At 50.4% G+C, this 15,636-nt stretch overlaps 1 protein-coding gene across 3 annotated transcripts in view; it reads left to right on the top strand.

Moving 5' to 3' along the window:
- The first annotated feature begins 3,213 nt into the window (after nucleotides 1-3,213).
- ALDH3A2 (aldehyde dehydrogenase 3 family member A2) overlaps nucleotides 3,214-15,636 on the top strand; it is a 21,585-nt gene continuing 9,162 nt past the window's right edge. The window contains exons 1-7 of one of the 3 annotated variants that reach the window (XM_040630115.1): nucleotides 3,214-3,358; nucleotides 4,184-4,345; nucleotides 7,441-7,672; nucleotides 8,949-9,034; nucleotides 10,370-10,578; nucleotides 11,754-11,871; nucleotides 13,876-14,017. In XM_040630115.1, the coding sequence (XP_040486049.1) occupies nucleotides 4,193-4,345; nucleotides 7,441-7,672; nucleotides 8,949-9,034; nucleotides 10,370-10,578; nucleotides 11,754-11,871; nucleotides 13,876-14,017 (940 nt within the window). In that variant the 5' untranslated portion in view covers nucleotides 3,214-3,358; nucleotides 4,184-4,192. Of the gene's footprint in view, nucleotides 3,359-3,928; nucleotides 4,040-4,183; nucleotides 4,346-7,440; nucleotides 7,673-8,948; nucleotides 9,035-10,369; nucleotides 10,579-11,753; nucleotides 11,872-13,875; nucleotides 14,018-15,636 lie in introns of those variants that run through there. The other 2 variants (XM_040630117.1, XM_040630116.1) reach the window with 2 other exon arrangements.

Below are 15,636 nucleotides of genomic sequence, written 5' to 3'. Positions count from 1 at the left end.
AAATTTATCGGCTTATGAAACTGGAGATGTACTTTGCAGATGGACCTTTAGCTTCAAGCCTTACTAGGTGCAACTAATCTTACGACACGGTCTCTGAACTCAGCCTTCCTCTGCATTAGCTTTTTTCTCAGCAAGTCATTTTCTTGCGTGCCAGCAAGTCACCTGGTGATCCCACAGAGAAAAGCATGTTCCTGGGGCGGTTGGTGCGGGGAGGGGGGGTGGGAGGTGGTGCCTGGCTGGCTCAGTCAGTAGAACATGTGATGCTTGATCTCAAAGTTGTGAGTTCGAACCCCATATTGGGTGTAGAGAGTACTTATATACATAAAATTAAAAAAAAAAAAAAAGCATGTCTTTTTGATGATAGTTCTAACAAAGGTCCCCGGGTCACTTGACTATTCCTGAATCAATCACTGTGGCTAGGAAGATTTGATACTCCCATACAGGCATGGGTCATATGGAAACCCTGAGGCGATGAAGAGGGGTCATGGAATGGATCGCGCGCAATAAAGAAACTTTATTTTACAACAAAAAGGGAGGGAGGGAGGAAAAGTGTGGCGGACGGGCATGCTAAAATCCCCAGTCTACTACATTTCCTGGAAGAAATAGCTTGATCCTAGTCCTGGATCCTGCAGGGGTGATTTCATTGGCCCACAGCTACTTGAATCGATGAGTGTATCATATTCAAAGGCTGAAAGAATATTTCAACTTGGGAATATGGTCAAAGAATCCCCAGTCTCTCATTGGTTCCATACATATATCACTTTGTTCTGTGAAAGTATTTGGATATGATTTTAAAGTGTGCCCAACAAAATGCCATCGATTTCTCCAACTAATAAAGAAAATGTTTAAGAATTAGTAAAGAGGGTGCCTGGGTGGCTCAGTCGTTAAGCATCTGCCTTCGGCTCAGGGCGTGATCCCGGAGTTCTGGGATTGAGCCCCATGTCAGGCTCTTCCACTGGGAGCCTGCTTCTTCCTCTCCCACTCCCCCTGCTTGTATTCCCTCTCTCCCTGTGTCTCTCTCTGTCAAGTAAATAAAATCTTAAAAAAAAAAAAAAAAGAATTAGTAAAGACTCAAATTCTTGGTGACTCTGCCATTAGAATCACAATAGATTTTTTTCCCCAAAGACTTGTTACTTATTTATGAGAGAGAGAGCACAAGCTGGGAGGAGAGGGAGAGGGAGAAGCGCCCACCTGCCAAGCAAGGAGCCTGATGTAGGACTCGATCCCAGGACCCTGGAATCATGACCTGAGCCGAAGGCAGACGCTCAACCAACTGAGCCGCCCAGACGCCCCACAATAGATTCTTTTAAAGAAATCCTCACACCTTATCCTCAGCAGAAGCAGCTCTTTGCCACTTGGACATTCGCTTCCCTTAGAGGATACTGAGTCCCGTTCTGTTTTCACTCTGGAGTCACGTTCATCACTTTTTTTTTAAACTGTGGCAAGATTTGCATTTTGATTTACCTGGTCCTTTACATAATGATTATTAGCTAAGAGTTTAAAAAGGGCCACACAGATCAGATGAAAAAGATAATTGAGTATACTCTGTGCTGGACTCTGAGCTAATTCAAACATTGCTCCACAAGCCTCAATATTGACATTAAATGGTTATGCTGCTCTTCACAGAAGTTGGTTTAAAGACTCGGTATGTGATAGAGACTATAGCTTTTCCTAAATGTAAGAAACCTGCACTCTCCCCTTTAACCATGGTCTCTGCCTGTGGAGTGACTCCCCCCCCCCCTTCTTTTAGCCAAAAGAAGGCAAGGGAGAAGTAGAGGAGAAGAGTTTGATGGTCATGCCAACTTCTTCCTTTCCTAAGAATCTCTTTAAATAAGCCTCAAGTTTTACACGCTATTGAGAAAGCCACCAATGTGTGGACAATGCCAAGACACCAAGACCAGAGTAATGGGCAGTGTATCATTCATTCATTCACTCCATCTTCATTGAATACCAACTAATGGCCGCATTCTACACCAGATGCTAATTTACAGTGAGCATGAAAGACAAAGTCCCTGACTTTATAAGACATTCCAGTGGCGAAGACAGGCACAAACAAGGATCCACGATAGCTAGCTGGAGATAAGGCTGTAGCAAGGTGTGTCAGGGTCTGGCCACGGGAAGAGAAACCGCTCTAGTTATTTCAGGCAGAGGGAATTTTAGCAGTCACAGATATCAGATGCAAGAATGGAGTGCTCGCAAAGATTAGAGGCTGCTATATACCCTTGGTGAAACCCATGGGAGCTGTAGCAGCTCTGATGCCTGTCACTGTCATCCTCTATTTACTACGGAAGTGTCGCCTCGCCTGCTGGAGTCAGGAAGGATCCTACCTCCCCTTTCACGGTAGCAGTGGCCAGCAACCACTACACTACTGAATCCAGAAGCAAGCCGCTTACTTTCCTCCTCCTCCCCTCTTAATTCCTGCTTATGCCTCCCAATGGTAGAAGTTCCTTGGAAGCCCTGGCATGAGAACCGGCGGAAAGTAGTTCATACACCCTGTGCCCCCGGGGTACAGTAGTATTTACAGGGCACGTGTAGAAATCAGAAATGACATATAACCTCCACAGAATCAAGAGTAGAAGCCGGGAAACCGGTTCGATCCTAGCACGATAGACCGTGCACGTGAAATGATTTGGCTCGGACTAGAGTAAAAGTGGTTGGATTTCAACATATTTTTTTGAAGAGAGGGTCAAAGAGAAAAGTCAAGGATGATTTCAAGGATTTTGGCCTGAGTCAACGGGATAATGGACGTACCATTTATTGAAACAGGGAACACTGGGGGAGGTGTGCCTTGTATCTGGTGGATGAGGGTAAATAAAAAGTTCTATCCCAAGGGAACTTAAGATGCCCATGATTACATGCAAATAGAGATGAACAGGATGGGGCTACACACGGCCCTTGGAGCCTGGAGAAAAGGGTGGGACTAGAGATGGGAGTTCAAAGCTGTCTCTGACCGCCACCCACGGGGTTAGATGAGGATGTCGTGAGCTGTGAAAAGAGCACAGGTTCAAAGCCGGGTTCCGCAAAGGAAAACCCAGAGGGCTCAGCCAGGGAGGCAGAAAGAAAACCAGAAGCGGGTGGTGGGGGTGAAGGGGGTGGGGGTGGAAAACAAGCTAACACTGGGTCTCGAGAAGACGGCAATTGGTCAGTGGTGCCAACCGTCGCGGGATCTGAGGATGACCTTGGATTGGGCACAGGGCAGCTGGGGAGGCAAATCTGGGCGGCGCGGGTTTCTCCTCTGGAGGAGTTCTGCTGCAAAGGGGAACAGAGAAACGGGAAGGCAGCTAGCGGGTGAGAGGCAGCCCAGGGAGAGCGTCTGTCGCGACGTTCGCACTCGGCCAGCACAGACGTCGTCGAGGAGGTAAGTGCAGGCTTCCTGCCCTCAGGAGCAGAACCTCAGAGGACTTTCTGGGAAACCGTGCACGCTGCAAGCAGGGCGGCGACGAGCGCGGGCAGGGACGAGGGGGCGGGCGGGGGCGCGCCAGCTCCGTGGGCCCCAGAGCCGCACGACCGCGCGGGGTGATGGCGCCCGCCGTCCGCCGGCGCGGCGACGCCTGGCCCACGGCGCCCTAGGCGTTGGGCGGCGCCGGGCCTCCCCCTTGCTGCACTGGGCCACACCGGAGAGCCACAAAATGGAGGAGGGAAGGGAATCCCCTCTCGAGAGCGTCTCTGCGCGTGGGCCGCGTTCCGCCGGCTGTCGCCGCGCTTCCTGCCCCGCGCCCGGTGCTCTGCGGCGCTCGGCCTCTCGCCCTCCGCGCCTCGGCCCGCGGCCCGGGCGCTCCCGGTCCCTTCCCCGAAGCCCCGGCGCCGGCCCCGGCCGCCCCGCTCCCGCAGCCCTCCCCAGCCGCGCGCGCGGCCGCAGCCCCCACCCCCCGGCCAGATCCCCCCAGCGGCGTCCGGCCCGCCGGGGTCACGTGGCCCGTGCCGGCCAATCGGCGCGCGCCTGCGGGTCCAGCCCAGCCCCGCCGGGCCGTGGTCGGGCTCCTAGACCCGGGCGAGTGCAGAGGCCGCGGCGGAGCGAGCGAGCCGGCGGCGGGGCGAGGTGCGGCTCCGGGTTCGCGCCGGGGGTCGCCGGGCGGGAGGGGAGCGGCGGGGAGGGAGGCGGCTCCGGCTTGCGGGCGGCATCCCTCCGGCCCGCCACGCCCCCGCCGCCGCGGGCGCTCCCCGACCTCCCATTTCTCCGTAGGACCAGGCCATGGAAGGCCAAGTCCAGCGGGTGCGCGACGCGTTCGCGTCCGGCCGGTCGCGCCCCCTGAGGTTCCGGCTGCAGCAGCTCGAGGCCCTGCGCAGGATGGTGCAGGAGCGCGAGAAGGACCTCCTGGAGGCCATCGCCGCCGACCTGTGCAAGGTACGCGTGCGGCGGGCGGCGCCAGGCCACGCGCCTCCCGCCGTCCCACTTGCGGACCGCCTTCCGCCCGAGCTTTTGCATTTTACATTTATTTTTGATTACGTAAGCACTGTGCGAGTGTTATCTCCAGCCGTTCTGATAAAGCAAGTTTGCCTGGACTTTCCCGAAACTCTTACCTTGCTTAGTCACTGCCACTCATTGCAGACACAGAGACAAGTGTCTTCTGGCCTCCGTTCCTCTTTTGTGAATTGCCTTTTAGATCCTTGCCTGTTTTTCTGTTGCCTTTGTGGTCCTTTTCTTTATTATTTGTAGAAATTCTTTGTATATTGCGGATTTCGGTCATCTGTCAGCTTAATATATCGCAGAATGTTTTTCTCGGGATCTGTTTCTTGCCTTTTGGTTTATGGTTTCTTCTGTAGACGGAGGTTTTTGGGTTGTCGTTGTTTCACCGAAATTTTCCTCCCTGACTCTGTGTTTTAGGCCAGTGCACCTCAAACTCGAGTGTCTTGGTGAATCACCTGGGGATCTTGTTAAAATGCACCTTAGGGTTCAGTAGGTCTTGAAGGGCATCTGAGGTTCAAAGTTTCTAACAAGCTCCCAGGTGATAGCATGCTGCCTGTTTTGGAACCATGCTTTTAAAAAATTATTTCATTTTTTAAAGTTGAAGTGTAGTTACTAGACATACAGTATTTTATTAGTTTCAGGTGTACAACAGGTGTGCAATATGGCTTTTTTCACTTATTTCACCTTCTCTAGGTCCACCCATATTGTCACAGATGGCAAGATTACATGCTTTTTTAGGGCTGAGTAGTATTCCATAATATACATACATATGTATATATACGTGTGTGTATACCACATTTTCTTTATTTGTTCATCTATCAGACACTCAGGTTGCTTCCATATCTTGGCTATTGTCAGTAATGCTGCAGTGAACACAGGGATGCATAAATCTTTTTGAATTAGTGGGGTTTTTGTTTTGTTTTGGGGGTTTTTTGTGTTTTTTTAGATTTTATTTTTTAGAGTAATCTCTCCACCCAGTGTGGGGTTTGAGCTCACACCTCCAAGGAGTAGTAATCTTACACTCTCTTGATCGAGTCGCATGCTGTACTGACTGAGCCAACCAGGTGCCCCTTAATTAATGTTTTCTTCTTTCTTTCTTTCTTTCTTTCTTTCTTTCTTTCTTTCTTTCTTTCTTTCTTTTTCTTTCTTAATGTTTTCTTCTTTCTTTCTTCTTTCCTTTTTTTTTTTAATAAATACTCAGAAGTGGAATTGCAGGATGGTGTGGTATTTCTGTTTTTAATATGGCACACACCCTAAAATTAGTCAGTAAATCTTCACATATGGCCCAGGCACTTTTCAAACTGCTACATCTGTGCTAGGTCTTAGAGTGAGTGAGTTTGTGTGCAGACTGTTTACAAGTAATGTCTTGGTTTCCTATAGGCCTCCAGCTCTTCACTAACCCTATCCCCATCCCAGTTAAGCCCTGCCGACTTTTTTTTTTTTTAATATTTTATTCATTTATTTGACACAGAGCAGAAAGCACAATCAGGGGGAGCAGCAGAGGGAGAGGAAGAAGCAGGGAGCCCGATGTGGGGCTCGATCCCAGGACCCCGGGATCATGAGCTGAGCTGAAGGCAGGCGCTTCCCGGAGGGAGCCACCCAGGCGCTGCACCCCTGCTGATTTTCAAAGCTAGAGTTAGGGACACCTGATGTGGGGCTTGAACCCGTCCCTCTTCAGGGAGGATCTCCATGCCTGTGATATCACTGCTGGTTGTGGGTCCCCGTGTCAGGGATGTGTGTTTGGACTAGACCGTGTCTCTGCCCCTCCCACCCTTCTCCATGTAGCTTTTTCTTTAATGTCTTGAGCTGTGGAAGAGGTGTTTTGTGGGTCTTTAGGTCACTCTCAGAGATGCAGTTGGGGCCTTGGAGAGTCCGTGGGAGGAGGTGAGCTTAGGGTCCTCCTACTCCACCGTCTTCCTCAAAAAAACCTGGAACCACTTTTTGAGTAGCAAGGTGTGGGGCAGGATTTAGGGTATAAGTATATTACTGTTTTCTAATAATATTGTTATCTCTTTGTTCTTATATTTTATCTTTATTCCAGGGGGTAACAAAGCCCTGCTCTGTCTCTGGGAGTCTCCCTTCCTTCCCCCCAAAGATTATTTTGAAGGGTAGTAACACTAGCAGTAGTAACAATGGTAACTCTAAATTTTCCTTTCTAGTATTTTTGGTAGAGAGAGGCTGTGATATCAAATAAGTAAGATGACAGAAATAAGATCTCAGAAAGGATGTGTTAGTCATTCTATAAGCATCAGATGTTTGTGGGAGTACATATATATACAATTACTGAACACAAACAGGAAGTTCCTTGCCCTTGTGGGATTTACATTTGGGAAACAAAACATACACGGATATAATGTGAATATACTTATAAATCAGTGTGTAAGGGCAAAGCATTAAGATACACACCAGAGGCAGAATTGCTATGATTTTTCAAGACAGGCTAATATTAATCAGGGAAATCTTCCTGAAAGAGATAATGTTTAATCCTGACTTTAAAAGGCTTGGATCTGGGATGCCTAGGTGGCTCAGTCGTTAAATGTCTGCCTTCAGCTCAGGTCATGGTCCCAGGGTCCTGGAATCGAGTCCCGTAAAAGGCTTGGATCTGGGACGCCTCGGTGGCTCAGTTGTAAAACGCCTGCCTTCAGCTCAGGTCACGATCCCAGGATCCTGGAATCGAGTCCCGCATTGGGCTCCTTGCTCGGTGGGGAGCCTGCTTCTCCCTCTGCCTGCCACTCCCCCTGCTTGTGCTCGCGCGCGTGTGCTCGCTCTCTCTCTCCCTCTCTCTCTGACAAATAAGTAAAAATCTTTATAAAAAGTAAAAAGGCTTGCATCAGTAAAGAAGGATTTAGAGGGGTTGACTATATTAGAGCGGAAGTTAGCAAGCCCTTGCTCAGGGCGTGAAGGGCATGAAGGGAATGTGCACGGGTAGCCAGCTTAGTCTCATAAATGTCACGGCAGGTGTACCTGACCTGATTTCCGGTGTTCAGAGCTGAGTGCTTGTGCAAGGTAAACTGTGACTCTCTTTGTAACAGAGTGAACTCAATGCATACAGTCATGAAGTCATTACCGTTCTTGGGGAACTTGATCTCGTGCTGGAGAATCTTCCTGAATGGGTCACTGTGAAACCAGCTAAGAAGAATTTGCTCACCATGCTGGATGAGGCCTACGTTCAGCCGGAGCCCCTGGGAGTTGTACTGATCATTGGAGCTTGGAACTACCCCTTTGTTCTCACGATTCAACCCCTGATCGGAGCCATTGCCGCAGGTCCGGGGTCGGCTTCTGTCTTCCTAACTCTTTCGAGGGGCTTCTGCTCTCACGCGGGTCGGGACTTAAGGATGGTGGCTTATGAAACACATTTGCTGTGGCCGTTGGCCTTGCTTTACACCAGCAATGTACTGAGGATGCGAAAGTATCATCGTCATGTTTATATATACGTATATATAACGTGTGTTTTAGCAAGCACACGGCACTTTATTACAGCGAAAGTACACTCAAGGTGGCTGAGCGTGCAGATTCTGGGGATGGAACCGGCCAAAGGTTGCTTTGGGATGGGATATTATTATAGGTCTCTCTTCCGCCCTGGGAGGAACGGTGACGTCCGAAGGGATTTTTTTTTTCTTTTCTTTTCACTGTCTTCTCTTTTAAAGTAATCTCTGCCCCCAACGTGGGGCTCAGACTCGTAATACTGATCTCAAGAGCTGCAGGCATGCTCTACTGGCTGAGCCAGCCAGGTGCCCCTTTATTATCATTTTTTAAGTGGGCTCCAGAGACTTGCAGGTGACTGTTTATTGAAATACCCGGAGAGCGAACCTGTGAGGGTCTCAAGTCATGCATTGACGGGTCCAGGAATTTGGAGTCACGCATGCCTGTTCTCGTGTGGTTTCAGTTGCTGGCTCGGGCATTGGGTGAGCCATTTGATGGTATCGGACCAGTCTCTTCATCCAGCGGTGGGCTGTGGGAGTAATATTAGCTTGGGTATACAGCAAGCGCCAGGAGATTGATTTCTCACTTCTGCTGGACATCAACAACTTGATGTTGACAAGGCTTGTTTGCCCAATAATTCCAAGGCAAACAAGAAAGTCCAGCGGTGAGATTGTGGGTAAAGCTGAAGGAGTAGGGGAGAATAATGGAGCCTGTTATCAGTGATACAAAGCTAATGAGAACCAAGGAGTTCCGATCCGAGGAAGGAAGACAAGCTCTTGGGGTGCCTGGGTGGCTCCGTCGGTGAAGCGTTTGCCTTCGGCTCACGTCACGATCCCAGGGTCCTGGGATTGAGCCCCGCGTTGGGCTCCCTGATCAGGGGGGAGCCTGCTTCTCCCTGTCCCCCTCACCACACTCATGTGCACGTGCACTTTTCTCAAATAAAGTCTTAAAAAAAAAAAAAAGACAAGCCCTTAGGCTCGTTGAGGAAGAGCAGAAGAGCTGCAGGAGTATAATGGGAGTGCCTAGCCTGTATTCCCACCATGAACACTGTTTTGGTAGGTTTTTCCTGTTACTCAAGTATTAAAAGATGCCATCCTGCTTTTTTTGCTTTGTTTAGGAAATGCTGTCATTATCAAGCCTTCTGAACTAAGCGAAAAAACAGCTAAGATCTTGGCCGAACTCCTTCCACAGTATCTGGACCAGGTAATAATGTCTTGACCCACCCTTAGCATGTCTGTTTCTAGTTGGGGGGGACACACATCTGATCTTCCTGCTAATGCATCTTACGGATGGCTGTCTGCGTGGAATTGCTGTAGGGAGGAGTCCTGATTTAGGATTTAGTCATAGCTGGAGTTGTACACAATTACTCAAACAATCTGGAGGCTAACTGTGGGTTCTCCTTGCTGTCTTGTCACTGCTACGGCCGCCCACAAAACTATGTTGTCCTAATAGCTGGGGTTATCCGGCTCAAGAGGGTGATGAAGATAGGATGTACCATGGGTTAAGTAGGATTTGGAACCAGAAGATCCAGGTTGAAGGTCCTGCTTTGTCCCTCCAGGGGGGGAAACTCTTCACTGTCTCACTGCACGGGGATAGGTAAGGCCCACCCCGCCTCTCTGAGTTTGTTGGGGGGAGCCAATCACAGACGTTCTCTAGATTAACCCACATGCAAGTTAAAACTGGAAGCGTTTGTTGGACGATTGAACCGTGGAGTAAGCAAGAACTAACGAGCCCTCCTAATTAGTAGGAGATCAAGTGGAAGCATGGGGCCCCCAAGCCCGCTTTTATCTCATGCTCTCTGAGTCTTTTGAACACCTGGCTCTGTGTCCCTTCCTCGCCATCTGTTCCCTGTCATTGCTCTCCCAGCTGCTGCGGCATGAGATGTTCTTCCATTCTGGCTGTTAGTAAGAAGAGCGCAGGGCACCTGAGGGCTTGGTCCAAAGCTGGGGGACCGCTCCCCAGTCCCGTGTAAGGAAACTGAGGCTCAGATGTGCAGTAGGGTTGCTAGTGAGTGACAGAGCCCAGATGTAGTCCAGATCTGACTTCTAGAGCGAGCGCTCTCCCATGTGGTTCTTCGAGCTCTGCTCGCTTGGCATTTCCCTGGCTCCTGGCCCCGGCTTTGCCCTGCAGGGTTGCGTAGGGCGAGCACATTCAGCTCGAGACACTCAGCTGAGACCTGTCCTGCAGTCCCCGGCCACGGACCCTTCACCAAAATCTCAGCTCGCACAGCCCCCACCTCCTGCATTTCCCCGGGCGAATCCACCCGTTCGCTATTCTCTCTTGGGCGTCCTCACTGCTGAGCTCGTGTGGAAAGCTGCGGGCTCTTCCCCGGTCGCTTCCACCGCAGGTGGATGGGTCTGACACCATCAGACTCTGTTCTCCATGTGTCCTCCGTCACTTCCCTCCTACCTCCTCCCCGGCACCGGTCCCCCTCTTTTCCCGGTCCTCCTCAACGCTGCAGGTTTCTGTCGAAGAAATTGCTCATTCCATGGTGGGATTTAATGGTGACGTCAGTGCTTCGGTTTCTCCTTCCCGAAGGACTTGTACGCTGTTATTAACGGCGGCGTCAAGGAAACCACGGAGCTCCTCAAGCAGCGGTTTGACCATATCCTCTATACGGGGAGCACGGCCGTCGGGAAGATTGTCATGGAAGCCGCCGCCAAGCATCTGACCCCCGTGACGCTTGAGCTGGGGGGAAAGAGCCCGTGTTATGTCGACACAGATTGTGACCTGGACACCGCCTGCAGGTGAGCCTGCTTATACCCGAGGGCTTCCCGACAGCGACAGGGAGGTGTGTCCTCTCTGCACCAGGGTCCTGGGCCTCCTGGCTCAGAGAGACATCGTGAGGCTGGAGTGCTTGATGTCCCCAGGGGCAGCAGAACACTTTCCCAAACCGTCTCTTGCTGCCGCTGCCAGGAGGAAAGAGCAGTGGCTCTTGACATTACACGGTTGTCCTTCGGAGTTACGGAGAAGTTCTTTCCTTGAGCTTACAGACCTTAAATTTAACTGTTTCAAGAAGTTTAACTGCAGCACTGGTAGGTGATGCGGGAAGTAGGAAAAGGATCGTGTGTATGTAATAAAATCTTCAGATTCCCAGCAGAAAGGTATTATGCTTACCTCTTAATGAGTTCCTTGTTGACAAAATCAGTTATTACTCATGTTTTCATTCTGAGTAACACCTTGCAGCTGGGAACCAGAAAACAAAAGGTTTCAGGTGCTATCTGCTAAGGCAGGTTTAGGTCCCAGGAAGTGCCAAAACCCAGCACTGGCTGTGTGCTCGGGGTGGTCTGGCTTTTCTGTCCCCTTCCGAGATGGGCAAAGAGGGTTTGTAGGCGGGTAGGCGGTGTCCAGGTTGTCCGATTGCCAGAGCCGAGGCCTTCGGTAGAAGGTTCAGGTCGTGGGCTTTGATCCTTATGTGGGCGTGGCTTTCCAAAGTGGGGCGGGGCTCACAGAGCAGAGGGCGGTCTTGGGGGCGGGATGCTGTCCTGCTTTTTACCTGAACCTCTTGCCGGCAGGACCTAGAGCCACAACCAGGAGAAGTGAATTCGGTATGGAACTCCCGACATCCGGATGTCCCCTTGGCCAGAGTGGGAGGAGAAGAGGGTGTGGGAAGGCTGGTGCTTTTCTCAAAACAGGCAGTGGCTTCCCTGCTCATGAGGTGCTGTTTCCCACGAGCTGGCGTGAGCGGGTCGCTGCTGCTTTTGGAGTATCCTGTGTCGGTGGGAATATGCATTCTAAGTTCTGACCAAGTGATTTAGAGATAAGTTTTTAAAACATTTATTTGTTCTTTATAAAGACCGCAAAGACTGCTAAGTAAATCTGTGAAGACATGGTGGTTGGAAAATATTCAAACACCACAGACGCTTCTAGCAGTTCAACAGTAGACTGAGTTCAGTGGCTATTCTGGTTTTCTTCTCCTCAGGCGTATAACTTGGGGGAAGTACATGAATTGTGGCCAGACCTGCATTGCTCCTGACTACATTCTCTGTGAACCGTCCCTCCAGAATCAAATTGTGCAGAAGATCAAGGAAGCCGTGAAGGTTTGTGCTTAACACATCTTTTTTTTTTTTTTTTTTAAGATTTTATTTATTCATTCAACAGAGAGAGAGACAGCCAGCAAGAGAGGGAACACAAGCAGGGGGAGTGGGAGAGGAAGAAGCAGGCTCCCAGCAGAGGAGCCTGATGTGGGGCTCAATCCCAGAACGCCGGGATCACGCCCTGAGCCGAAGGCAGACGCTTAACGACTGAGCCACCCAGGCGCCCCTGTGCTTAACACATCTGATTCCAGTGGTTTCGTAGAGACGTGTCTGATCGGCTGTGTGCAGGCAGCATTCTCGCCCCCCCCCCCCGGAGAATTCCAGTAACAGATGTGGCTGAATTAATTTATGGGCTTGTTCAGAACGCTCTGGGCACCTTTCATAGAATGTCTGTTAGGAGCAAGGTTGGGTTGGTGTTTACCCCACTTCAACTGTCTAGTTGATGTGTTGAAACAACTGGTTAGTTGGGGCACACGCTTTGAAAAAAAAATAGCTGTGTTCTGTGGTTTTTTAGAGGATGTTGCCGATCCTCTGAAACGCGGCCGAGGCCCTTTGGCCTGTGGGCCATTGCTGATTAAGGTTTTTGGTTCTTGTGTATAAGAGGGCTTAGGAAGGCCGGTAGTTTGGAGGAGTGAGTTAATCAGATACGTATTTGATACTATACTCTCGGCGTGGTTATCAGTCTTTCAGGGTGTTCAAAGTAAAGATCTCTCTAGAAGGAATCGAGAAATGCTGTGGCCTGAGCTAAGCCTCGAAGAAATGTAGGATTTGGATTGGAAGAAGGGAAGGGGATGAACCAGTGTGACTGAGGTCACCGGTGGGAGAGGGTTATTAAGCCCCCTGGGTGGAAGAAATTACTGGAACAGTCATGGTTCACTCAACAGATGCTAACTGAGCACCGAAAGGAAGGATCAGGAACATGGAAGAGTAACATCATGGTCAGAGAGTGAAGAGCGTGTCCCGGGGAGTTGAGAGAAGAGCAGGGATCCGGGCGGGGTCAGTCTGGGCACAGGGGCCTGAATGTCTGGGTGTGGGACTTGGCTGTGGGGGATGGGACTGAAGATGGCGTCAGGCAAGGAGAACATGAAAGGGGTATTGGCCAGACTCGGGGAATGTGGGCCGGCAGGGCTTCAAGGTACCTGTGAGACTGAAAACCCTTGGAGATTGGAGAGGATGTGCTTGACTGACTATGGGATGGACTCCGTTTCCGAGGAATAAGCTCCCTTCTGCCTTCCTCTGAAGCATTTCCATCCTTAAGACAGTGGTTCTCAACTGGGGTTCTTCCGGGGAGCCATTTGTGAGAAGTTTCCAGTCCTGACCCTCGGAAGATTGCAGTTCAGTTGGTGTGGGGTCTCCAGGTGATTCTAAGGGGCAAGCAGCCTTGAAAACCACTGTTGGTGGCTCTGGAGTTGGGGCCCGGGAACACACGTCACCAAGCTGCCTGGGCCTTCTTGGCACCTAGACCCAAGGCTGTTGCTTGGAGGTGGGTGAGCAATGCCCCTTTTGACTTGAGAGTAGATGGAGAGCATTCACCCCCAGGACGGCCCCTGGCTAGTCCGCAGGAGATCCGTGCGAACCCCGGACATCACGGAGACTCCTCGGTCTGTGTGCCTGCATTTTTTTTTTCTTTTTTTAAAGATTTTATTTATTTATTTGACAGAGAGAGAGGCAGCCAGAGAGAGAGGGAACACAAGCAGGGGAGTGGGAGAGGAAGAGGCAGGCTCCCAGCGGAGGAGCCCGATGCGGGGCTCGATCCCAGGACCCTGGGATCACGCCCTAAGCCGAAGGCAGACACTTAATGACCGAGCCACCCAGGCACCCCCTGTGTGCCTGCTTTAATTCTTGTCCCCAGCCTGCTGGAAAGCGTGAACACTGCTCGCCGCCTTGAGGGAGGGGGGGCAGTGATCTAAAACCAGATGGCTTTTTGGGCACAAGCGGGTTTGGCGCTTAGTAAGGAAACTGAAATAGGGGTCTTTTGTGACCATTGAATGTTACTGTTTTAAATAGGAATTTTATGGCGAAAATATAAAAGAATCTCCTGATTATGAGAGGATCATTAACCTTCGTCATTTTAAGAGGTTACTAAATTTGCTTGAAGGACAAAAGATCGCTTTCGGTGGGGAGACCGATGAGGCCACGCGCTACATAGGTAATGGAAATTCACCTTTTGCTCTGGGGGCACGGGCAGTGTGACAGTCTTCACTGGTGCTATTACTGACACCAGATAAACTCGTAGATGCATGATGTTTAATAAGTGATGGCATGCTGCTTTCTGGTGTGCAGCCTTATAACCCACTCAGATGGTTTTATGTCTTTAGAAATAATACCACCCATGTCGCACTGGCTTTTTGCCTTTACACGTATCTTTTTTTTTTTTTTTTTTTTTTTTTTTCCCCTTCCTACAACCTGTAACCTAACAACCCTGAGAAGCAAAACAGAACTCAACGGGTAATTCTTTCTGGTTTCTGGCTGGAGGGATAGCCCAAGGAGGAAATCGTTCTGCCACAAGTAGTTAGTGGCAGTACTGTTCCAAAAATAATGTTTTCTTGTTTTATTTTTTTAGGATTTATTTATTTATTTGTAGAGAGGGAGTGGGGGCAAGCGGGAAAGAGGGAGAGAGAATCTTAAGCGGACTCTGTACTGGGCATAGAGCCTGTTGGAGCTTGATCTCATGACCCTGAGGTCACGACCTGAACCGAAGCCAAGAGTCGGACGCTTCATCGACTGTGCCACCCAGGCGCCCCCAGAAATAATGTTTTGATTTATCAGCCTTGACATTATTTACTTACTTTCTTTTTGTGTTCTTTTATTCTTTGCCATGAGTATCCTTGTTCTATTCTTTTTTTAAGGTTTTTATTTATTTGAGAGAGAGAAAGCATGAGTGGGGGGAAGGGCAAGGGAGAAGCAGGGAGCCTGATGCAGGACTCAGTCCCAGGACCCTGAGATCATGACCTGAGCTGAAGGCAGACGCTTCACTGACTGAGCCACCCGGGTGCCCCGAACACACTCTTCTAAAAAAACCTAAAACCCTAAAGGACTTAGAACAGTGAGGAAGGATGTATTCCCTCATCAGTAACAGCCTCCAAACCCCCAGTTTCTCCTCTTTCTGTTTTCACATCAGCCGTTGACTTTGCCCGCTCCTCGGCTCCCCCACGACAAGAGGAAAGGTCTATTGTGATAAGCTCAACCAGTTAGGAACCGCCCCCTGACCTGGAGTCAGAGTCAGCTTACCTGAGCACACAGCTCCGTGGGGATTAGACACGCACACACAACGGTTCCCTGAGCCTGGGAGGCAGCGGCCGGCGGTTCTGGGGTGACAGCATAGATGCCCACACAGGGTGCCGGCGAGAGCCGTCTTCTGCCACGTTGCCAGGATGACCTAGTAGGAAATGGGGCGAGTGACACCTGGACACCTGGCAGGTGTCCTCTCTTGTAGTTGAAGACCCAGCTTGTTTAGGGGGTCTTGGGGCGCACTACTGATAGCACCTGGCCCGGACGCCTGGACGCTGTGCAGAGTTTTGTCCTCCTTTCTCGTGTGCCTTCCCATAGTGGCTGGAGCTCTGAACTCAGGGACTCCTGACCCTCGAGGTCCACTCTTACCCCATCTAACAGAGTTGAAATAAAGGTCCATGAGATCCTGTGCATGAAAGCATGTGGATGAAGAAGTAGTGTTGATTCGATCCACGGGGGGGCTGTCCGCACTCCCAGAAAGACCTGTGCCCGAGATGGAAACCTAACCTCCGGGTCCACGTGACTATGGCTGCGAAC

This window comes from Ursus maritimus, unplaced genomic scaffold, assembly GCF_017311325.1.
Source record: "Ursus maritimus isolate PB19 unplaced genomic scaffold, ASM1731132v1 scaffold_14, whole genome shotgun sequence".
NCBI classification, from domain to species: domain Eukaryota; kingdom Metazoa; phylum Chordata; class Mammalia; order Carnivora; family Ursidae; genus Ursus; species Ursus maritimus.
Note: the sequence above shows the minus strand (reverse complement) of the source record. Positions and strands in the feature narration are given on the sequence as shown.